The 25562-nt window shown below is 37.2% G+C and overlaps 1 protein-coding gene across 7 annotated transcripts; it reads left to right on the forward strand.

Moving 5' to 3' along the window:
- Positions 1-1786: 1786 nt before the first annotated feature.
- LOC121267339 (acetyl-coenzyme A carboxylase carboxyl transferase subunit alpha, chloroplastic-like) lies at positions 1787-8779 on the forward strand. Of its 7 annotated transcripts, none has more exons than XM_041171195.1 (12): positions 1787-2029; positions 2512-2899; positions 2992-3066; positions 3696-3803; positions 3938-4098; positions 4242-4356; positions 4439-4593; positions 5393-5444; positions 5529-5597; positions 6290-6367; positions 6450-7617; positions 8409-8779. In XM_041171195.1, exons 2-11 carry the CDS (start codon positions 2573-2575, stop codon positions 7614-7616), a joined length of 2307 nt encoding a protein of 768 aa, XP_041027129.1. In that variant the 5' UTR covers positions 1787-2029; positions 2512-2572; the 3' UTR covers position 7617; positions 8409-8779. The 7 variants fall into 7 exon arrangements, with proteins under 7 accessions (XP_041027129.1, XP_041027130.1, XP_041027132.1 ...); XM_041171196.1 differs by having other exon boundaries at positions 1798-2029; positions 2496-2899; XM_041171198.1 differs by having other exon boundaries at positions 1798-2029; positions 8371-8779.
- Positions 8780-25562: the final 16783 nt, after the last annotated feature.

The following is a 25562-nucleotide window of genomic DNA, read 5'->3' on the forward strand; positions in this document are numbered from 1 at the left end:
TTCTCTATTTTTGTATTGGTTTTTTTTTTTTTTTTCCAGCTACCGTGGCATCATGCCACGTCAGTCGATTGCACAGCATTTACATGAGACTAGTGTGCATAGAAGAACTGATTTTAAAAAGAATACGCTTAGGCAATGCAAATATTATTTCTGGAGGGTAGTTAGTATTTATGAGCAGACCACCAAACTTAACCTAACCTTACCAACAAATTCCCACGTACACAGACAAGTCTCCTGTCCGATACGAGACTCCAGACAGCACGCCAGCCAAATTCTAGATTCACATTCTCGGCATTTTTTGTCCCATTTTGGGAGAGATAAAAATAGCCTTTGAATGGTCTGTACTTGATGGACCAAACATTTTCCTAATTAAGGAGAGGTTTGTATTCGTAATTCATCTAAATTTATTTCAATTCATCTCAACTCATCTTACTACTATTTGTTACTATTTATTAATTTTAACTCACAAATATTACTACTATTCACAATCCATCTCAACTCATTTTCGAATCCAAACGATACCTAAACCCATTTTGATGGTAAGTACTATAAAGAGTAGAGTAGTACTGTTATTTAAAAGTCTTTATATTATACATTATTTATATATAATTTAATATATAAGATTTAAATTTTAAAGTTTATTGTCTTAATCAAATTGTGCCACGTGAATTAAATTGTGCCACGTGGATGATGTATTTGGTAAAAATATTTAAATAGAATAGAACAAAACTTAATTAAACAAGCAGTTAAAAGAGCCACCTACATTAACTAAACACTCGAGAGCCTCCATCTTAATTTGTAAGGCCAAAAAATAATGTATTTGACACAATAATAAATAAGTTTTTTAATTATTTAAGAAATTTTTTCTCTAATCAAAATATTATAAAAATAAGTTTATAAATTAATATGACTTATTAAATATATCATTTTTTTTAAGAAGAAGACGATATCCCGCATAGTTAAATACATTAGAATTGATATATATATATATATATATATATGATATTAAACCATGTCAATTTAAAAATTTACTCCTATAAGATATGCATATATTTATATGTATGTATGTATATGTATAAATGTATCACTTCTTATAAAATTTTCATAAAGATAGTGGTGCATTATCAATCCTCAAGCAACTTTTATATAGAACTGAATTTTTAAATGAATAATATTTTTTTGATATATTGGAGAGGCGGGTCGAACTTATGATATCTCTATTTTGAGGATGTGGGTCTTGTGCCATCAGGACACATGCCATTGGCCAAACAGATAATATTAAATATTAGTTATTGGTTATATTTATACGTGGAATTCAAACGTACAATTTTACAACAAGTCTTACATCATGCACATTCATTTAATTAATAAGTAATTTTTTATTTTTATTTTTCTATTTAAATACATATATTAAATATTAAAAATTAGTTAACATTTATATTTATACGCAGAATTCAGACAGACAGAGAAAATTAAAAAGAAATTACATCTGAGTTCGACGAGTAATACTACTTATACTCGTAGAATGTGTAAACGTCATGCAATCTTTTTGAAAAAGGGTGAAGTTTATTATTAAAAAATTAATTTTTTTTATATAAATCTCATATTTATTTATTTATTTTAAAATTATTATGTAATATTTATGTACTCATGACGGTAACTATTATTTTCAGTGTCTAATAGACAGGCACGTGTGAAGGCAAGAGCAGACACATGCCGAGCAAGCGTAGAAGAGACCGCCTGTTAACGGCCAAACCGAAAAAAGCTGGTCCCTCCCTCCCTCGGCTTCGCATAGGAAGTATCGCCACCCACACACACTCCCTCTCACGCACACAGAAGAAAAGAAATCCCCCAAAACACAAAAGGCAGAATATATTTCTCAGTTTGACGATCTTTACGATGCTCCTCCCCCTCGGGCCTCTCTCTCATTGCTTAATAATCTCCGTTCACCCCAACATTCCTCCCAACCACTTTGAAGCTTAGCCTTCTTCATTTTCCCTCTCTTACAGATCCTCTGCAGACTTTCCCGGTAAAATTTCTTTTTTGTTTCTTGTGATCTGCTCTTTTGGTTTCTCTTTGTGCCGATCCTGAACTTGGGTTCGGTGCATGTTGAATCCGTGGTTAGGATTGTCTTATTCTTAGTTGCCGAGAAAATGATGGAAGGAACATCGAGAAAATGAAAATAATTTTGTGATCCTGAGCTTTTATTTGTTTGGCTTCAGTGCTTTCTACAATTGCGGAAGCTCCGCTTAGCTAAATGGATGCCGCATATTTAAATTAGGAGTAGTTGATTGGAAACTTTTGTGAGAAATCCATTATCGAGTGCTTTCTTTTTGTTTCTCCGTTCTCTTTGTTATCCGCTTTCTTCTGTTTCCCTGTTTTGTCTAGAGCAACCAAATTTGGCACTTCCATACGTTCTTTTTAATGTCGAATAAAGCGTTACTGTGTTTTCTCTGAGATATTTTGTTCTTTTTCGACATTTATGATTTCTATAGCTGTATTTGGAATTAGGAGATCTAGTTGGGGGATTCGGCTGAGTGAGTTCGAACAAGTCGACGTTCTGATTCGGAGAATGGCTTCCATAACTCATTCTCCGGCTGCATTCTTCGGAGCTTCGGCTTCGGATCTTCTGCGGAGCTCGAGCAACGGCGTCAGTGGCGTTCCTCTTAGAACCCTAGGAAGGGGGCAATTTGGCACGAGGAGGAGAGATTTCGCGGTCGTTGCAAAGATTAGGAAGGTGAAGAAGCATGAGCATCCGTGGCCGGATAATGCGGATCCCAATGTTAAAGGTGGGGTCCTTAGCCATCTCTCGCATTTTAAGCCGTTGAAAGAGAAGCCCAAGCCCGTAACTTTGGAGTTCGAGAGACCTCTTCTTGATCTAGAGAAGAAAATCATTGATGTAAATCCCATTTACAGTTGTTATAGCTTCTTCGTTGAGCTGAAACTTTTCCAAGGTTTGGTTTAATGGTTGGCTCTCATAATTGAGTGCAGGTCCGGAAAATGGCTAACGAAACTGGTCTGGACTTCAGTGATCAGATTATTTCATTAGAGAATAAATATCAGCAGGTTTGATGAACTATATGTTGATGAGACTTGCATTCATTAGTTTCAATAAATGACCTAACAACTTTTCTTTGACTATTTTAATACAAAGCAGTGTATGGTGATAAAAAAGTGATTATGTATTAAGACCTTGGATAACCGGCGTATGTTATTTTCCCAAGCATTGATTTACAAGTATGTCAAAAATTAATTAGGTTTATGAATTCTTCGTCTTTGCAATAGAGGTTGGCTTTACAGATCCTATTTTTTGGAAGTGCCATTGGGAGTTATTGAGAATTTTATTTCTATAATGGAATTGCGCACGTTCTTTACTTATTCTGTAAACCCTAAAAAATCATTTAAGTGTGCCAGGATAAGAAGCTTGGCTCTCCTAGGAGTCTAAGGTTTAAGCCTTAATATGTTTAACCTTATAATGGATTTGTGGAAAATCTGAACACAAATTCCTGTTGATAGCCACCTATTGATACTTATGATGATGGACCTACCTCTTGCAATCTGCTTAACAAATATTCTGGGAAGTCACTTACAAAAAAATGTTTTGGGAAGTCAATGCTATACTGCAGATGATGGAATCTTATCAAAATAGTTAGTGGTTCCGAAATGCTCTCACTACTCTCCATTTTTCTTTTCAGGCATTAAAGGATTTATATACGCATCTCACTCCTATACAGCGTGTTAATATTGCACGACATCCTAACAGACCAACTTTTCTTGATCATGTGTTTAGCATTACTGAAAAGGTCTGGTACTCATATTCTCATTTGCTTTTAAAGTTTTCTTCTTTCTTAATAGTTTACTAGATTTTGCCTTTGGGCTTGTGGATGCTCAATTAGTTATATCTTAAATGTTTTTTTGGATTACCCCTTATTTACAGTTTGTGGAGCTTCATGGAGATCGGGCTGGGTACGATGATCCGGCTGTTGTTACTGGTATAGGAACCGTAGATGGTAGGAGGTACATGTTCATGGGCCACCAAAAGGGTAGAAATACAAAAGAGAACATTCAACGGAACTTTGGGATGCCTACTCCCCATGGGTGTGTGGAATGATAAAGACATGTTTTTTTTTATTAATTAGCTTTGACATGGAAGAGAATCCTTTGTTTCAACCTATTTGCCAAGTTCTTGATTACTCAACTTGTTAGTATCAGACCTTAACAGAAAATTTATTATCATACAGTTACCGGAAAGCTCTACGTATGATGTATTATGCAGATCACCATGGGTTTCCTATAGTTACTTTCATAGACACCCCCGGGGCATATGCAGACCTTAAATCCGAAGAACTAGGCCAAGTATGTGGACAACTGTAACATGAAATTTACACGATTGTCTTTTAGTGCGGGCTATTAATACTTATGTCTTATGTGCATGCAGGGTGAAGCCATTGCGCACAATTTAAGGACCATGTTTGGTTTGAAGGTACCCATTGTTTCTATTGTCATTGGGGAAGGTGGCTCTGGTGGTGCTCTTGCCATTGGCTGTGCTAACAAATTGCTCATGCTTGAAAATGCAGTTTTCTATGTTGCCAGGTGATTTGAGCTTGGATTTCTTCTCATTGCAACTCCTAAAGATAGTACAATATTCTGTCGGATATGTGCCTTCTTTTCTACCGCATATTTATAGACCTTATATGGGTGGTATGTTAGCATTATGGGTTATCAATCCAAATCATCAACGACTTGGAAGGGAGGGGTGGATTTTACCATATTTCTGGAATAATTGCATTGTCTTGATGATAATTCAGAAGTTTGTAAAGTCCTGTGTTAGAATGGATTACTAGTTGCCAATTGCCAACCGGCACCTTGTGTTTCCTGTCTACCCTCTTTGTCCATTTGATAATAAGTCACAGAAGTCTGTAATAATTGCTTGTGAGGCTGCTCGAATATTCTTTTTGATATTAATGATATATGCTGTCATTTTTAAAATGAGTCGAATCTCCTTTTAGGTGTTAGATGCTACAGCATAGTACCTGAAAAAAGAAAAGAGGGAAGTTTTTGTCTGGTTATGCAAAACCCCCTGTACTCTAATGGCACTTGGTGCCTGCCTAAGGGCATTGCCTCACATAACATACTTTTCTCTTTAGCTTTGTATGGCCACACCCTGGGCACACACACCCCACAAGCTTTTGATATGAATATTGCTATTACCATCGGGCCACCCAAAGTCATAGTCCTACCCATGAATGAATTATATGGTGTAGATTTCTTATTTCTTTCCCATTATGGATATATGTCCGTCTGGATTAGTTAATGTAAATTGTTTTGCTTTCATATCTGTATGTGCTGATTTTTCTTCTTTGGTTTGGGCTTTATTATTGTCACGGGTCAGTCCAGAAGCATGTGCAGCAATCTTGTGGAAAAGTGCCAAAGCGGCTCCTAAGGTTTTACAACTTTCACTCTTTGGCTTGTCTATCAGTGTTATTTATTGTTTTAACTATAATCAATAACAAGTTTCTTCTTTGCAGGCTGCTGAGAGGCTAAAGATTACTGCGACAGAGTTGTGCAGACTGCAGATTGCAGATGGCATTATCCCTGTAAGCATCCTTTCTTATATGTTCTATTCAGCTGTCTGTCTTCCATTCTCTTAAATGACTTCTACCGATGCTATCCATGACAATCAGCACCTTATCCAAACGGTAAATGTAGATGACACATGGGTGTTTGCATGCATACTTGACGAGATTTATCTACTGCTGTATGGGGCAAAAGAGAGCTTCTTAGAACCAACATTTTTTCCTGTTTTTCTTTTTTCTTTTATCCTTTCTCTGGATATTTCCTGTGACTAAAACATCTGTAGGTGTGATCTAGATGTGTGAATTAGGCAATCTATTTAACTATCAAAAAGTTATTTAGGCAATCTATTTCTGTGTGGTACTTGAGTAGATATCAATATTTTAAGAGTAATGGTAGAAACTTTCAAACTACCTATCAAAACAAGAGTAATGATAGACACGCAACCCTTTTTACAACTCTTTTTGCAAAATTTTGTTTTCCTTTAGGAGGGCATTTATTTAAAATTTTAAATTCAAATCAAATGAAAAATTCTAAAAGTTTGATATTTTTGATGAAGTGGCACAGTCATATTGTTTGGTTGTGAAATGGATTGTAAAATGGTTGTCCATATCATTATTCATGTTCATATTTTAATTATTTTTTCAATCGTCTTAACCTCAATAACAACTGCTATTCCAATTTGATGATCCCTTCTACATTTAACCTTTAACAGGAACCACTTGGTGGTGCACACGCAGATCCATCCTGGTCCTCAAAACAGATAAAAAAGGCAATTAATGAATCAATGGATGTAAGTGCCTTTCTCATGGGAATCTTAAAAATGATTGAAGGCATCCCGTATTAGTCTCATTTAAGATCTGTCATTTCTTTAGGAACTCATGAAGATGGACACACAAGATCTTCTGAAGCATCGCATGCTTAAGTTCCGCAAAATCGGTGGTTTTCAGGAAGGACTTCCAGTAGATCCTAAGAAGAAGGTCAACATGAAAAAGAAAGATGAGCCCATCAGGAAGACTTCCAATCAAAACATAGAGGATGAGGTCAAAAAACTCATGCAGCGCAGATTGGATGCGAAGGAGCCCTCTGTCACACCTCCACAGTTGGGTCTGACTGAGATGATGGAAAAACTGAGAAGAGAGGTTGATCGTGAATTTTCTGAGGTTGTCAAAACCATTGGGCTGAAGGACAGGCTTGCGATGTTACGTGAGGAATTCTCAAAAGTAAATTCACAGGATCAACTTGTGCATCCAGCCCTGAAGGAAAAGATCGAAAAGCTTCGGGATGAGTTGAACCAGGGCCTGTCTGTGGCTCCTAATTATGAAAGGTTGAAGCATAAGCTAGACATGTTGAAGGAATTATCTAAAACCAAAAGTCTTGCTGAAAAGAATAATAAGGCTGCCGCATTAAAGCAGGAGATCAATAGAAAATTTACAGAAGTCACGAATCGGTCTGATATAAAGGAGAAATTCAGGGCACTGAAGGCTGAAATTGAAAGATCTGGGGCATCGACAGTCATGGATTTGGACTATGGGCTAAGGGAGAAAGTTATGAAGGTGAAGAGAGATATAGAGTTAGAGTTGGTTGATGCTTTCAAAGCCTTGGATTTGGATGTTGAGGTTGTTAAGTCGAAAGCGAAGGAGCTCAGTGAACAAGAGACTTCATTCTCAGATGTCAAAGTCAAGATAGAAGAGTTGAATGAAGAAATCAAGGAAGGAATTGAAAACGTAATCAAGTCATCGGATCTAAAGGATAAAATCGAGTTACTGAAGTTGGAGGTTGCAAAGGCAGGAAAGACACCTGGTCCAGCGTCCAAAAATAGAATTGCAGCTTTGGAGCAACAGATTAAACAGAGCCTTGCAGGGGCCTTAGATTCTTCAAACTTAAAAGAGAAACATGAGAAACTCAAGGCAGAGATTTCTAAAACCATTGAATCTTCTGGAGGACTAGATGGAAGTCTGAATGGACAATATCTGAGAGAAGATGGTTCTACATATGCTGAACCAAGAGTAGAGATCGGTGCAAATAGCACCTTTGCTTGATGTGAGTTCATCTGCTTTCGTTGTGTCAAATTCGTTTTCTTTTCCCACTCTTGTCCACCTCTCTTATCGACCAGATAAGTCTTTAACTTTTTGGTCGGAATAATTGGGGGGTTATGATTTTTTATATTATTTTTTAGAAAATTGGCCAATAACTACTTATCAAAAAACAAATTGGCCAATAACCTCTTTACTTTGTCTTGATTGAGATTCTTCCTGTTTTTAGGCATTCTATAAGTGTGACATGTTGAAAATTCTTTTTGTTTTGTTTTTTGTTTTTTTTTTTTGTTTTTTTTAATTTAAAGATATACTCAAATTTGGAAAAATGTTTATCTAAATTTGAGTATAATTTTGAATTTAAAAAAAAAAATTTGAATTTCCTTGTGTCAGTTATACAGATTACTACATGTTTTCCGTTACGTCAGATGGATGGAATTAGTAACAGATGAGTCAATTTTCAAATTGGCATAACACATGGGGCTATTCTTCCAAAAACAAAATTGCACAGGGGCGAGTCTTAATCGAAGCAAAGTACATGGGGAAACTGGCCAAATTTTCCTTATGTTTTTTAAATAAGAAAACATTGGTATTTTGTTTTCAAGACTTCAGAGAATAAAATCTCAGATTACTTCTTCCTGACTCAATGATCCGGGTAAAAAGGGTTGCACCCGGAACTTTGGACAATCATATCTTATTTTCTTAACCATCCATTTGGAACTTTGGACAATCATGCTCATTAATTTATGGCATTGTGCGGTTTGATATCAGTATTTTGCTGGTTTCTTGTTAATGAAGGAGGTTTAGATAAAATTGTGGTGATTGACGAGACAATTGAAGCTGTGCGGATTCCTGGAAGAACATCAACCTTGAGCTGTCTTCACTGCCACCTGCATGCATTGCTTATATCTGGCTCCAATCCATGAGGTTTTGCATCTATAGAAACATAAAGGGACACAGCATAACTGCATATTTTCCAACCAGAATGGGGAAATTTATATAAAGTTGTTACAGCCTAGCAGCTATCCACTTCCTTTTATTTGTTATTCTCGATTGCCTAGAACATATTCCTCTCTATTTAGACACGGAAAACTTTGTATAGATTGCCGAGTGTCAATTGAGGCTATTAAAGCTTCCCAAGATTTGAAATAACGTGTTTTGGTTTATTATTCATGTCTTCTGTTTGGCACATTGTTGCCATTATTGTAACGCTCCATTCTCAGAGGTCTGGAGAGTTAGCTCTTAATACTTAAAATTAACTTAAATAACATAACTATAAACTCCAGAAAAAAATCCCATAAAATATTAATACACTTAATCAAACCAAAAATCTAAGTTCCTCCATGGTGACAATAAAGAAATCACCAATAACATAAATCAGAAATTCTCCAAAAACTCGAACACATCCTCAACTCATTAAATCAAATACTCGAACAATAAATCAGCTTACTAACTACGACTCTCAAATAAGCATTTGTACCCTCAGGCACTTATTCCACTACGATCATCACACGTTGCTAAACTTTCTACTCTTGCTCCCCAGCTGAACCATCAAAATTATCTGAAAAATATATGGAGATAAAGGGTGAGTTATCAACAACTCAGTAAGTAGAGAACATATACCAGTGTATAAACATGAGCATTTATAGAAATCAGAATGCAGAACAAAACATTTTCATTTTCAGAGTACGGAAGCAGAACATGTTATCAAAATATAAGAGCGAAGATTTAGAAATAATTTCATTCAAAATATTCTTTGGCATAATATAAAAGATCATCATCATCATCGGAACATCATATCAGAACAAAGGCCATGTATAATCCCCGTGGTAGGGTTGTGCATCTGCAGATAGCCAAGCAGAACATAAAACACTCTGTCACCAAGGTGTGCACTCAAAACAGAGACCACTACTATAACTCGTGGCAGGGCCGTATCCACTATTATTACCCGTGGTTGGGTCGTATCCACTATTATAACCCGTGGTTGGGCCGTATCCACTATTATTACCCGTGGTTGGGCCGTAACCACTATTGTAACCCGTGGTTGGGCCGTATCCACTATTATTACCCGTGGTTGGGCCGTAACCACTATTGTAACCCGTGGTTGGGCCGTATGCCACTATTATCACCCGTGGCAGGGCCGTAACTGAACAGAACGGAAACAGAATCAAATTCAGAATCAGAGAGTCATGCCAAAGGTTTTCAGAAATCACGTTTTTTCCAAACAGTGTACTGAACAAAAATCTTCGGAACAGAACAAAATCATATCACAACATAATTTATGCACAAATTTCATATTCGCTCTCATTTTCAAAGTTCAGAAATAAAATGTCAAAAATAAGCTCATGTCTATACCAATCATGACAGAAAATATTTTACTCTTAAACAGAATCTCATGAGTAATGCAGAACAAATAACTGAGGTAGTTCAAATTTCTTTTCATAGCAAAACATGCACATTTTCCAAAAATGACCTCAGCTCATTTTATTTTAATGCAAAGTCTAGCATAGGAACCCCGCTTACCTGGACTTCTTAGCTTTTCAGAATTTTCTTCAAAATGTTGAACAATTAACAATCGTCACCTATCAAATAATCAAGTAATTCCCGTAAATTTCCAATCAACCACTTATTTCGATATTTAATCCTAAATTTCTAAAATAACCTTCTTAATTCTTCAAAACCTAAAATTTCATAACCTTAAAATTTATCATCTTTTTCTAAAATCGCCACTGTCCAATTGATAACTTTGACTAAAAACATTTAAAAAATCTAACTTATTTATTAATGAAAACAACTTATAAAGTTCAATACTAGATAATATAATTATCCCAAAATATTTTAAAGTAAACCATAACTATTATTAAATAGACTAAAGCATATCTAAAAGGTAAAAACAACATTACTCCAATATTGTTTACTCTTAACATAAATCTTTACTTAATAACATAATAAAATAATTTTCTGTAATCATAATTAAATAACAGTATACTAATACATAATAAAATATAAAAGCCCATTAATATAACCTGCAGTGAAGGGCATTACAGTAATTCAATTAGCTCCTTGAAATCTAACCAAAACAAAACCTACGTAACTGAATAACATGCACGGCGGAAACTACCCAAGGAAACCGAGGCACGCGTTGAGGGTGAGGCGCGACGGGGCTGACTGGAGGGACTGCGGTGGCGCGGCAGAAGAGCAGGCGAAGCTTCCGTCGAGCAGCGCTGGGCACTAGAGAAGGAGAGGGAAAAGTGAGCGAGAGAGGGCGGAGAGAAAGGAGGGAGTAACCGAAGGAGGTACTCACTGCGAGGGACAAGGCGAGACTGAGGCGGCTCGAGGCTGACGGAAAAGTGACAACCGGCGGATTCTGTGGCTGGTCCGATAGTTTCCCCGACGTACGGTGGTGACTAACCGTATAAGTGGTGCTGCTCTGTTTTTTAGAGGAGAAACAGAGGATTTTAATTCGGTAAAAGCATGGGTTGCTGTTTCCCGTGGCTGTCGAAAGTGTTTTCCGAGGGTTGTTCTGTCGTCGGTTTTACGTGGAGATGGAGGTTGGGGGAGGACAAACCGGGCAGCAGTGGTGACGAACGTGTTTGGGCTTCCGTGAGGGTGTTGGACGGCAACGGGGATGGCTGAAAGGTGCAGAGATCGGGTTGCCGTTTGCGTGGGGAGGAGTTTCTAGCGGCGGCAGTGTTGGGTAAAATCTCAGTGCTTGGGAAAAACATAATCATCTATATATATGTGAGGTGAAACCTAGAGAGTCGAGAGAGACATGTGTGTGCATGCATGCCGTGAACGAAAGCATGTGTGTATGCATGCTGTGCGACGGAAAAAGAAAAAAAAACCGTGCAAAAAAAAAAAATATAGACGGGAAGAGAAGGAAACGAAAAAAAAATAAAACAATCGGGGAGAATAAAAATAAAAAAAAAATAACTAAATAAATAAACGGCATAGATCTCCAAATAAATAAAAAAATCCACAGTCCAACTATACCAATCTTGGATCCGGGTGTTATAATTATGGTGTGTGGGGGGAACTGTAGTGAGTAAACACTAACAGGACATGATGGTATGATGGTAAGATGCAGTTTAGATAATCAACTGACCAAGTTAAAGATAATGATAGTATGTTTGAAGATGAAAGCAGCTTTAGATTAGGGTACCTTTGGGTCTAGAATGTTGTCTTTTATGTTCTTTTTTAATTCTGTAATTTTGGTGAACCGCAAGTCTGCATGGCAAGTTTAATACCAAATAGTGGTAAAACATGTCTGGGTTTCGCTTGCTGGTTACAGAACGTGTGGGCGGTGGCCGCGGGTTTTTATGGCGATGATATTATAGGTAGCAGTGTCAAATGCAGAATAGTTTGTGGCTAAATGAATCTCTAAGAATATCGCCTCCTTCATATTACGAATAATCAAGTCGGCCGGGCTAAATAAACCTCGGCGAAACCCTGCTTTTTATGAGAAACCATTTGATGTGTAAAATTAAAATAGTCTAAAGCCTACAACTTCAACTCGAACAAGGAAAGCGGCACAGAAATTGCATACAGACCCAAGCGTGTCTGAAGGCAACCAGATATCGATCATGTACTGTCATATTCTATAGGAGCAGCACTAGTTTAAATTTTATGTCCTCGAGATAGGCTCACAAAGAAACTAGACACATGAACAAAAGCAAGAACCTTGAAGTTAATCAATTTAACTTGCGCGATATATATATAAATATATATCAACTGCTCTTCAAGTTCAAATGCTGGAAAAAGGTAAAGTGTGGCTATTAGACATCCAAAGCCTAAAAAAAGAACCCCCTAGATATACATTACAAAATGACCCATTTAGCTTTCTCACAAAGATTTATATGATCAAGCACTATATGTCTACGCCCTAGGGGTGGGCGGTGGGGTACCACCCCCCACCCCACCCCACCCCACCCCACCCTGTATCCACCGCCTTGGCCTCATTTGGGCTGCGCAGGCAACCCTGCCTGCAGGGAAAAAAAGGGTGTGGGGGTAGGGGACAGGTTGTGCCTAGACCCATTCCCCTCCGCACCCCGGGCTGGGCTTAATCCCAGCCCAAAATATATATTTATATATATATATATATAATATTAGTTACCAAACGACTTCATTTTGGTAACGAATATTTTAAAAAAAAAAAAAAAACCAAAACTGCATTGTTGCAGGGGGTAAGTTAACCCTAATTCCCCTTTCCCCTCCACCACCGCAATCTCCTCTCTCTCTCTCTCTCTCTCTCTCTCTCTCTCTATGCTGCTGCCCTCTTGCAATTGTCGCGGCGGCACGACCCGCGTCTTCTTCTTCTTCTCATCCTCCTACTCTCCCCTTCTTCTAATTTTCTCAGACCCTCTCTCCCTTTCTCCTTCTATCTTTTCGATGGACAAATTTGTTGTTTGCAATTTGTTGTGGATTTTTTTGTTGTGGATTGTTGTGGAATGTGGATTTGTATTTTGTTGTAGATTTTTTGTGAATTTGTGATTTTTTTTTTTGTTTTTTCCAGTTGTGTCACAATCGTGGGTGAGTGGTGCCACGATGGAGGGGGAGGACGGACCAGTGGTCCACCCCCACCCCTGGTGTGCGAGGGGCAAACCCCACCCTCCGCCCATGCAAGGGCAAGGTGCTGGAAGGGGGCAACCCCGCCCTGTAGGGTGCGTATAGCACCCCTACTATGCCCTACGATGTTAGGGAGAATGAATTCACTATGTAAAATATACATTTCTAAAGACCCATTTGGCTCTCTCTATTATAAGATAGATAGGAGGAAGAAGAGTATAGATGATGAAGACAAATGTTTCACGAGTTCCCTGTTTTCTTTTGGCTTCACCTCTATTTTATTCTCTTGGATTTCCCTTTGTCTTATAATTATTGCTCCTTTTTCTTTGTTGGCCTGTGTGCTATATTTCCTTTGTTGGTGTGACAATTGGTAGGCACAAGTCTAAGTGTGCACTGTAAGGTGGCTATGTTTTTTTAAACCAAACCTGTTTGTAAAAGTCTTTCAAAATCCAAACATCAATGTGAGCATCGAAAGGAAGTAACATGTTTCTTGAGCCAAGATTTGGAAGGTAAGTTTGACTCCTTTTTCATGACTCACGCCCATATATAACATCTTTAATGCAAAGTCTGCTCATATATTGATGCTTCACAATTCATTTAGCAAAAAATGGATTTATAACATCTCTCTCTCTCTCTAATATATATATATATATATATTAGTAAAGCGTGCATGTGTAAGGCATGTGCTTGATTCCTCGATATCGTATAGATTAAAAATTTTAAATGAAAAATGAAAACGTCAATTCAATAAGAATAATACTATGAAATCATGTACACGTGCATCATGCTTAATTCCTCGTTAAGCATGCACTTGGAACACTCATTTATGGATTGATGTTCACCTGGGCATTCTGCCTTTACATGATGGTAGCCAAGGGGTTAAGCATTGTTGTTATCTGTAGTGCTAGCCTAGGGACAGGAACTTGTGCCTTTCAGTGGTGCTAACCTAGGTGTGAGCGCTTTTGCCTTTTAAGTGGTGTTCGCCTAAGGGAGAGCACTTTAGCCCTCCTAGATGCTCTCCAAACTCTACAAGCAGTTTTGTTATTCACGGTGCTCACTCGGGGGGTGAGAATTTTTTACCTTTAGGTGGTGCTAGCTAAGGCGAGAATTTTTGCTCTCCATGATGCTTAGTTAGGGCGAGCACTCTTGGTCTTGCAAACACTCACCTAGGGCGAGCACTTTGCCTTCCAGTGATGTTCGGCAAGTGGCAAGCACTTTGCTCTCCCCTGAAGCTCCGCTGGGGGGGGGGGGGGGAGGGGAGGGGCGAGAACTCTTACTCTCCACCATGCTCACAAGGGTGTGAGCATTTTTGCTCTCCTTGGTGCTCTCTTGGGCCTAGCACTATGCTTTTCCAGTATGATTATCGCAGGGCGATCACTCTTGCTCTCCTTATTGCTCGCACATTAACACGAGCATTTTTCCACCATTGCGTGTTCTCAAGATGCTCACTGGGTGACGAGCACTTTGCCTTTGAGTGGGTAAACTGATCTATTTTTAAGAATATGAAAACAATTGAGAAAAATGAAACCAAATTGAACATAGGAAGCTTGAGAAAGATAACAAGCATGCCTCGATAGTGACAGAAATGATGTATTGCAAGCTTACAACAAGGTTGAGGTAGGATAAGGCAGAGACCACGGAAACGAGGTGGAAGAGAAGAAGTCCATGTGTCTAGACCGAACTAAAGAAATGAAAGAACTGTTAGACAAAATGAGTCCAATGCAAACAAAAAGGAGAATGTCATGGTGAAGATTATGTGATACTATAATCTCTTTGGAACTATGCAAGATGAGATAGGACCTGCAAGAGGGGACAAGACCAGCATGAGGGAAAGAAAAGGAAGCTCAGTTTTTCTCAACCCACAAGTTAAAGGGCAATTTGTAGCTCTATACCAACCAGAAGATGGAGAGCATTCTTGTCTGATCAAGTGACGAGAATTTTCTCCAAACTCTCTCTTTATCTATAGAGAATAGATACACACATATAGTATACTAAAAAAAACACTACATTGGAGCTTTCTTTTGTATTTAAGGACCTCTTTAGATAAAAAATATTGGTCAAATGCAAACTCGATTCCTGAATTTTTAAATTTTTATAAATTTAGATCACTGATTCCAAATTTTGCAACAATAATATTTGTGAATAAGAAAAATTCACAACCTTTTATTAAGGATTATTGCAAGGAGGCTTTTGTACCCAATCGGGTTAGGCCCGGCCCTGCCCACTTTGTCGTAACTAGGAGCCCATGACTTGAAGAGCCAAGAAGTGAAAGGAATGAGTCATGGGTCGACCCATGGAGAGATAGGCAAGCAAGATACACTCAGAAGCGCCGCATTAATGAGGGAACGGTCGATTGGGATACTATTCCTGACAAGATCAACCACATTTAATGTGACGTTGAATGGCCCGCACTAGGGGTTGAGGTCCTGTCCCTGACAAGAATGACTCCATTAAATACGACGCCATGCCGTCCGAAATAGAGAGATCATTACGGAGGCAGGGAATTTGGAGACCTTTCCAAAGAAGGGGGTATAAGGAAGAGAATGCTGGTTAGGGAAAAGGTTAATCACTATTACAAAACTCTTAGCTCTCTCTCTTTTCATATGGAAAAATATTTTTTGACTTGGACATCGGAGGTGTCACAGACAAACCAGACCACCTTATTTTACTCTTTTGCAAGCGTTTGACAATGTTCGGAGCTGGTGGTTGCAAAACACTTCTTAACAGTTGGAGTTGTCTGCGGGATCGATAGTTGTTTCAGTCCAATATCATCAGCATGCTTTTCGTATGCCAGCCATGACGCATTTCCAAGCAACCCTTGAGCATGAAGTTACATCGACAAACATGAAGGGAAGATTTGTAAAAATGGAAGAACACAAGAAGAAAATGGCCTCGGATAGAGGCCCTTCAACAGGAGAACGAGACGCTGAAAATGAGAAATGTCAAGTTTGGAGAAGGCGCCAAACCAAGTCGGACTGAACAAATGGAGAAGGAGTCACAAAATGTTGGTAGGGAGTCAAGGGAATCAAGATCTTCCCGATCGGGCATCAATGCGCCCAGATCCAATGCCCCAGGATTGTCTTGGGGATTCGCCACCATATTTCCCCTCATCTTCTCCAACCCTCGAATGTACCCGCGACTCCAGGCCTGAGTACGAAGCCACTTGGCCGCCGCTAACTGAGAAGAGAGCTTGGTAATTTTCCCATTGGCAACGACAAACTCAACCCCTTGCTCCTTCGCTCTCTCCTCACAGGACCTCAGCTCTTTCTTGAGCCACAAGTGGGATTCGCCCAACTCTACATACAGATCCTCTGCTTTGTCCTTGTCCCTTTGGAGTGCAGCGTTCTTCACTACGAACGTCTTTATCTCGAACTGAAGCTCGCCGATATGTTTCTCCAAGTTTGGCTTCTGCTAGTGAGGCAACATAGCCCAAGCAACGCTCCTAGGCCTCCTTCAACTCCTCCTCCAACTATAGTGCCTGCCTATACTTCAAGTTCATCTTCTCTTCGGCAACCCTAACTTCGGACTTGTGGCAAGATGCTTCGCACCTCAACTCCTCCATGCCCTTTCAAAGGTTGGACGCTTCCAACAGAGGTGACCAATGATCTCCAGCAAGGATGCGTTGCAGACCTCGACTTCGACAAAGGCCTTCTCAACATGCTCCTTCACAGCCTGAAGCCTGAACATTTGGAGGAAAGCCCGCTCACCGAGACTATACAAGGTATGGGCCTCGTTGTCCACCTTAGCCCAACCATCCACAACCTAAGCTACCAGAAAATCAAATCCTTACCAAATGAATCTAGTTAGAAAAAGCTACTACTATAGATCAAATAGGAAACAAAATCCCTACCAGAGAAAGAATGCTCTTGAGCTAATCGACCACCTCCTATATGACCTCACCTTTACTCCATCGGCCCCTGGCCCCGATGGGTGAGACGTGGAAGGGCCCTACCCACCCTGAGGCTCCATGGTGTGTTATTGTTGATTTTAGTGAGGTCTTAAACCATATAGAGAAGATAGGGGTAGGCTGCGATCAGAACCTCAAATGGACAAATTCAAGAAGGTCTTAGAGATAATAATCTGTTTGATTTTGGATTTCAAGGAGATATGTTTACTTGGAGCAACAAACATATGGATAGTACCTTTACCAAGAAAATTCTTGATAGGGCAATAGCTAATCCTCTATGGTAAGAACTTTTCAACGAGTTTTGGCTAGAAGGGATGGTAGCCAGATGTTCTGATTATAAGCCTATCATCTTGAATTATAAAAAAATGTGTAATGATTCAGTAAGAAAGAAAAGGATGTTTAGATATAAAGTCAATAGGACTTTAAGTGAAGATTGTGAAAAAATTGTGGAGAAGAAATGGACTCATGGGAATGAAAATCATGATCCTTTGAATAGAGTTCAATATCTACTTATTGACTGTAGTAAAGCTCTAAATAGATGGAGTTCACAAAAGGTCAGGAATATAAGGTCTGATTTAAATGCAAAATCTGATAGACTCAAAATACTACAGAACATAGAAGGGGTTCATAACTTAGAAGAAATAAAAAGTCTTCAAGAAAAGTTAGGATTGCTTCTAGAACAGGAAGATTTGAAGTAGAAACAAGGTGCAAAGAGAAATTGGTATAAATAAGGTGATAGATATACCAAATTTTTCCATGCTTGTGCATCTCAGAGAAAGTACAAAAACTTCATCAAGCATATTAATGGGGACTCTAATATGATTCTAAACAGTACAGAAGAAATAGAGAAGGTATTCAAGATTTACTTTGATATTTGCATACCCTTTTACATAGTATATTGAGTCTTGTTTATCTATTGTGGAAACAAAAGTCACTGATGATATGAACACATGTTTAACGCAAGAGTTTACAAAAGAGGAGATAGAAGCAGCACTAAAGCAGATGGCCCCTTTAAAATCTCCAAGCCTGAATGGATTTGGAGCAAGTTTTTTCCAAAGTCACTGGCATATAGTGGGAGATTATGTGCAAAGCTGTGCTCAAGATTTTGAATGGAGAGGGTTTGAATTCTGACCTAAACTATACTTATATTGCTCTTATTCCTAAAATAAAAAACCCAATACATGTGAGTGATTACAGGCTCATAAGTCTTTGCAATATGCTGCATAAAATTGTGTCTAAGTGCATTTATACCAGGCCCTTTGATTACTAATAATATTATGATAGCTTATGAGGTACTCCATTCTATGAGGACTAGACAATGCGGGAAAGTTGGGAGTATGGCAGTGAAATTAGACATATCCAAGGCCTATGATTGTGTTGAATGGATTTATTTAGAAGCTGTTATGTGGAAGCTTGGATTCAATGAGAAGGGGATAGGGTTGATGATGAATTATGTTACCTCAATTAGTTTTTCAGTTCTTGTTAATGGAAGGGCAAGAGAACAAACTGTGCCAACAAGAGGCTTTAGAAAAGGAGATCCGATATCTCCTTACATTTTTATAATGTGTGTTGAGGGCTTAAGTGCTATGATCAATTCTACAAAAACAAGAAAAGAAATAAAAGATGTCTCTGTAACCAAAGATGGGATAAGGATTAATCATCTCTAATTTGCAAATGATTGTGTGCTTTTTAGTTGAGCAAAGATGGTTGATTGGTCCAAGTGAAAGGAGATTCTATCTATTTATCTATTAAAGGGAATCTAGTCAGGGTTTAAATAAGTAGAATTCATCTATTCTGTTTAGTTCAAGAGAAAATATATTTGCAATCCTGAATTATGCAACCGCTACGTAATTGCTTTTAAAAAAAATGAATAAAACATGGAACCCACATGAAAAAAATTAATTTTTTAATAGTGGACCACACTATTTTTCAAAATGATTACGCGACTTTTATGCACTTCATGGTTGTATGTAGAATTACTCTTAATTCAAATACAAATACTTGTGATAAAAAAAAAAATGAATGATTCAAGTCACTGGAAGGGTGATAGGTGGAAGGTAAGAGATGTATTTGGGTTTGCCTTCAATGTTGGGAAAATGAAGGTATAAAACTTTCATATGTATAAAAGAAAAGATATGGAAGAGAATTAATAACTGGAAGAATACATTTCTATCACAATATGAAAGTGTAACGGCCACGATTTTTAAGTTAAGGATTTTAAATTATTTTTTTTATGTTTATATTATTAATACTATTATTATTACTAATTTTAGTTCTTAATTTATTTCCTTAAAAACCTTCAAATTTTTCAGTCGTTGTTTCTGTTTCCATTCCTCAGACGATCTCTTTGATTTTCAGACGTTACATAGTAAGAACCGAATTCTTCAATTTATATTCTATATTCTTCGTAATTTCAGTAGTGCAACAAATATCATACCTCCTTTATTCTCTATTTCCGTCCTTTTGCATCAAGAAAAATTTTTGTTGATCTCATCCATCGTGCTACAGATAAAAAAAAAATATTTTGTCCGTGCTCAACGTCTTTTTCCTTTGGTGGTAAGCTTTATTGGTTTGCTCTTTTCTCTTCATTTTTTCTAGTTTTTTTCGTCAGTCTAACAAACAAGTATTTTGCTCATCTTAGTTGTGCTCCACTGTGCCTTTGGAAGGGGTAGATCTTTGTCCAGCTGTCGTTACATCACCTGCCTTCCTCTCGCACGAAGTCGCTTTGTACACGGTGAGCCTTCCAGCTTTTCCTTGTCTCGGTTCTTTGAGAATAAAATTCTGTTTGACTTATCTCTTATAGTCAAAGTTATGCACATTTTTTATATTTAGAGAAAGTAAATTTATGTATAACTTATTCTTTCCTACTTACTTTTTCTTCTCTGTCATTAGACAAGATGTGTACGAAAAGGTGTCCATAAGGTATCATATGTACAGAGAGATAGATGGTTTTAAACTGATTTTACAAATTTGCCCTTTAAATAATACATTTTTAATTAACGTTAGAGGTCTTTAGAAGCCTCATGGGCTGACAAAACCTGTTGGTCTGCAAAATTCTTTTATGTTTTCAGCTTTTGAGGGCATATGAAAAATGTGTTTAACTTGTCCTATATACGTGAGTTTGGGCTTTCGACTGGATTTAATTTAAACTTAAGTATTTTATTATTAATTTCAGTATAAGATAATAATAGGTTAAAGCTTAACAAACCATTTTAAATTGTTTAAGTTGATGATTTTTCCACTATTTGTTTTGATAGATTTTAATATAAATTGCTACTGGGTTATGATTTAGAAAAATAGATAATTATTTGAATTTAAAATAATAATAGTATTTGTTTTAGACGTAACAAAATAGTTATTAAAGTTATTATTCACTATAGTGTGAGTTCAATTATTAAATGGAGCGTCAAAATACGATTTCTAGAATTGTTAGTGACATGTAGTATTTCTTATAGGCAATGAGATATGAGGAGATTATTCAGTATCAATGCTTCAGGGTAAATAATTTGATCACAAATTAGGATTAGCATATAGTTAGACTATTACTATTAATGTTAGTTCTTTAATAGCCGCTCTTTTTATGTACCAAGCATGTTACGATCTATATAAGCATATCAGTCATCATAGCATATGATCATGTTAATTTTCCGCATCATGTTCAGGTTCAACATCTTATAGTTATTTATATTAGTAGGAAAATGCTAGGGAGCTCGATTTGGGCTCCCGTTTGCTTTCCCCGTCTGACGTGGGAAGGCTAGTTGGCCTTCTCGTCCTTTTTTTTTTGTTTCTTTTTCTTTTTCTTTTTGTTTGTTGTATTTTTCCCTCCCTCACCCAGATCTCTCTCACGAAGACTCCCCCTGCCCAGTGAAACTCATTCGTCGTCACCCATCTCCCCCGCGTCTCCATCTCCCCTCCCTCGCATCTCCGTCTCCATCTCCCATGCCAACAAAAATATCCGCAAGAAAAATATCAACAAAAATATTAAAATATCCACAAAAATATTTCTCTCTCTCTCTCTCATATATTTTTATACAATTCTTCTCACTCTAGCTGTATTTCTTGCAGGTTAGAAGACTTAAAGCCGCTCTCCACAAAGAAAAGAAGAAACAAATGACAGGCATTGATGGTGATGCCTTGGCCAATACGAAGAGGCAGAGGGACTCTGAAAATGGGGATTCAAGTGTGCCCCGAAAAATCAAAGCCATCGAGGTATGTGCATTTAGCAATTGCGCGAACTAGCTGCTCATCGTGGTGTTTCTGAAACTGGATCCAAGAAAGAAATTCTAGAAAGGCTCTGTGAAGACTCAGACGACCAGGACTTGCAGGAAATTCCTCAAGGTATGCGGATATTTTTGTTGGCAGGGGAGATGGAGATGGAGACGCGAGGGAGATGGGAGACTGCGAATGAGTTTCACTAGGTAGGGGGAGTCTTCGTGAGAGAGATTTGGGTGAGGAAGGGAAAAAGACAAAATAAAAAAGAAAGAAAAAAAAAAGGACGGGAAGGCCAATCGGCCTTCCCACGTCAGACGAGAAAAGCAAACGGGAGCCTAAATCGGACTCCCTAGCATTTTCCATATTAGTATGAATGTTATGCATATCACGTTGTATAAGACACGTAAATTATCTTAATTTCAAGTGTAAGATAAAATAAGATAAGATCAGTTAATAAGATGACCTTTCAATTCAGTATTCAGGGTGGATGTGCAAGCCAAGGACTCAAACGTGATCCACCGTAGTATGTCAGAATACTACTCAGCGGCTCCCCTTGCTGTAGCAGGATGTGGGACCGGTGCACAACTTTGCACACATGATTAAGTGTGTGGGCCAGTCAGATTGGTCATTTAATTCAGATAAGTCAAGACAGTCATGCATAGCATGAGCATGAGCATCAACATGATATGACATGGATTTTATTCAGCATGATATGACAAGAATTTTATTCAATATGAAAATTTTATTAAAGCCTTTTAATTATTATGTTTACGTTGTGGTGAGTTCTTACTGAGTTTTCGACTCATTTTAGTTTTATTTTATTTTTTTTACCACCAGGTGAGGAGAATGAGGAATACGAGTAGGCGGACTAAGTTTAGAAGGAGTAGACTAATGAAACTTAGACTATATTTATGATTTCTTTTAATTTAGTTGGTTTGGAAACTTGGATATGACTATGTTTTTTGGAAAATAGTTTAACTTAAGTTTTCTTTTGGAATGAACAATGTTTGATTTTTTTAAAATTATGCAAGTTTCTTACCTAGCTTTAGTTACGTATGTACGTGACATTTCTTATCCTAGGGAAGGGGATGTTATAGAAAGAGAAATTATAATTAAAGCAGTGCTTTAGGCCATTCCTACTTAGGCAATGAGTGTATTTCAATTGCCTAAAGTTGGAGTAAAATGGGAGATTCAAAAGTAAGAGGTGGTATGGGAATTAGAGATATAGAAGATTTCAACCAAGCAATGTTGTAGAATTTTACATTCTCCAAATTCTCAAGTGGCTTCAATATTTAAGGAAAAATATTTCACAACAGGTCACATTATGGAAGCTAAACTAGGGTGGGCACCATCTTAGATTTGGAGAAATTTGAGAACTGCAATAGATATGGTGAAATGCGGTTCCAAGTGGAGAGTTGGCAATGGCAAGGGTATTAAAATTTGGAGAGATAAGTGGATTCCTAAGCCAACATCATTTAGTGTCCAATCAAAAGTTAAAAATCTGGGAAGTGAGTCTTTTGTTTGTTAACTAATTGATGAGAATTCTAAATGCTGGAAGGAGGATGCTGTTAAAGAAATATTTAATGAAGATGAAGCTGATATAATATGTAACATTCCCATAAGCAAGAGAGGTAGTGAAGATAAAATCATTTGGGTTATAATAAAAGTAGGCAATTTACTGTTAGAAGTGCATATTATGTTCCTTTGATGAGGAAGAGGGCAGCACAGGGTGAGACTTCAAAAAGAAATTGTGTATATGACAGATGGAAGAAGCTGTGGAAGATGAATGTACCTGGTAAGGTGAAAAACTTCATGTGGAAGGTAGGGAATAACACCTTGCCTATAATGAAAAATCTCTGTAGCAGAAAAGTTGTTGAAAATACATTATCCATTTGTTAGCTTGAAGATGAAACAGTTACACATGTTTTGTGGAGCTATTCAACTGCTAATGATGTGTGGGCAAATAAATCTAGTTAGATGGTCTAGCAATATGATGGATTTAATGCAGCTCTAGGAACAGTTACTTACAAATTTGCAAAAAGAAGAGGTGGAAGGTATAACTATCACTATGAGGGGAATTAAATTTGGTTGAAAAGGAATAACTATATGTTCAATGATCAATTTTCAAGCCCCAGTGATTCAATCAGCACAAGTAGAATTATCAGAGTATCATCAAGCCAATAACTCCCAACATCAGAATACAAGAATGGAATTCTGTTAAAGCTAATTGAGATGCATCAATTGATTCTATATCTTTGGAGATGGGGATTGGTTCTATTATCAGAGATAGTGATGGTGGTATTCTTGCTTCTCTATTTGCCTCAAACTTTTAACTCTGAACCAGTATTAGCAGAATGTTTGGCCCTTTGGAGAAACATTACAACTCTTTGCAAATTTGGGCTTTCAGTGTGTTAATTTGGAAGGGGATGCAAAATCTATTATACATGCATATAACAAAGATGAGGAATGTTGGTCTTGGTATGGGCAGATTATAGAGGATATTCGAAGTTTTCTACAATGTGGAAATTATCATTCACATACAGGGAATGCAATCAGGTGGCTCATCATCATCTTGCAAAGCTTGGATTTCACTATGAAGATGAACAGATTATGATAGAAGAATCACCTATTTCAGTTATGGAATATGTAATGAAAGACAAAGTTTGTATTTCATAATCGTTTCTGACTTTCTGTTTCAAAAAGGAGACTTGAGAACAGTTACAACACATGTGGATGTATAAAGTCATTATATTTTGATCCTGGAACTGCAATTTGAGGTCAAGATGAGTAATATATAAACAATGTAAGGTCCAGCGCTAAGGAATGTTCAAGTCAATACAACCAATCCTATCACGTCTGCACATGCAAAGGTATTATTTCTGCTCAGCGGTCAGCAAGCTAAGCGTTTGCGTTCAAACTTTGATTGATTCTGACGGCTGGTTTGATACAAAAAGTGTTTTATTTCATCTTATTTTATCGTTATAATTTTTTAAAATTTTTACACAAAATATAACAAATAATATAATTTTTTTCAAATTCTAAAATAATAATAATATTAAAAAATAAGATTTTATTTAATTTTTAATTTTTATCTTAATTTATTCTATCTTAATTCACTATCCAGTACCTTAATTTAAAGAATTTTGTTATGTACAAGTAAGTTTGTATACTAATCTACGTATTAACGTTATTGTCTTCATATTTTAAATTCAAATTAGCATTATTTTTAATAAAATTTACTTTTTAACTAATCATATTGAATTAATGTACATATTAATATATAGAATCGCTTATAATCAAATTTTTCTTAATTTAAAAACTGTAAAATTTCCTAGGAGTGTGTCCGTGCTGCGCCCCACCAACAGTGAGCATTCTATATATGTACATGTTGTCGAGCCCTATTGCAGAGCAGACAGAAGGCTATAAGCCTATACATGAATTGAAATTGGTATACTGAGCGACGCGCCATGGCAACGATGCCCGCATAGACACAAACGACTCAGCTTCCTCTTACCTTTTTCCGTAGTGACTTCCGTTGGTACTTGGCTTGAGTCGAGCGTCCCTCCCGTACCTTATGCGAGTTCGATTCTCGTGGTGGCCCCAAAGGCCCCCCAATGTTCTCACACGCTTCATTCCAGATTTTACAACTCTATTATTTAAAACGATTCTTTTATATACAGTTAATAGATATAATCGATGTGCAGTCATTCATATCACGTCAGATTTAAAATGAATAATTCTTCCTTTTTCATCAGCTTCAGCAGCTCAGTCTCTCCCTCTCCTCAACTCTCTCATCTCTCTCATTAGCTCGGTCTCTCTCATCAAGTATCTTCACGTCAGCCACATTTACATATATTTATATTAAGCGTTTGCAACAAGCATTTTTCTATTTGAAATATGTTATGATAAAAAGGATTAGTTGCAAAATTATTATCTGAATTTTTACATTTTTTAAATCGACATGTAGGTTTTTTATTTTTTCAAAATTGATATCTAATTTTTAAACAATTTGCAATTAGTTCCTTTGTCAGTTTTTTGTTTAGAAAATTAATGGAAAATTGTAACGTAGTCTTTGAATCTCACATATCAGCCAATCAAAGATTTATACCCGATGTATTATTAGTTTTTTTAATGGACATTGATAAGAGTACCTAATTGTAAGTTGTTTGAAGTTCACCTATTCATTTTGTAAAATTTAAAAACCTAGATCTTAATTCTTAAAATCGTGAAAATTTAGATACTAATTTTGTAATTAACCTAAACATCCT

Source organism: Juglans microcarpa x Juglans regia, chromosome 5S, assembly GCF_004785595.1.
Source record: "Juglans microcarpa x Juglans regia isolate MS1-56 chromosome 5S, Jm3101_v1.0, whole genome shotgun sequence".
Taxonomy (NCBI): domain Eukaryota; kingdom Viridiplantae; phylum Streptophyta; class Magnoliopsida; order Fagales; family Juglandaceae; genus Juglans; species Juglans microcarpa x Juglans regia.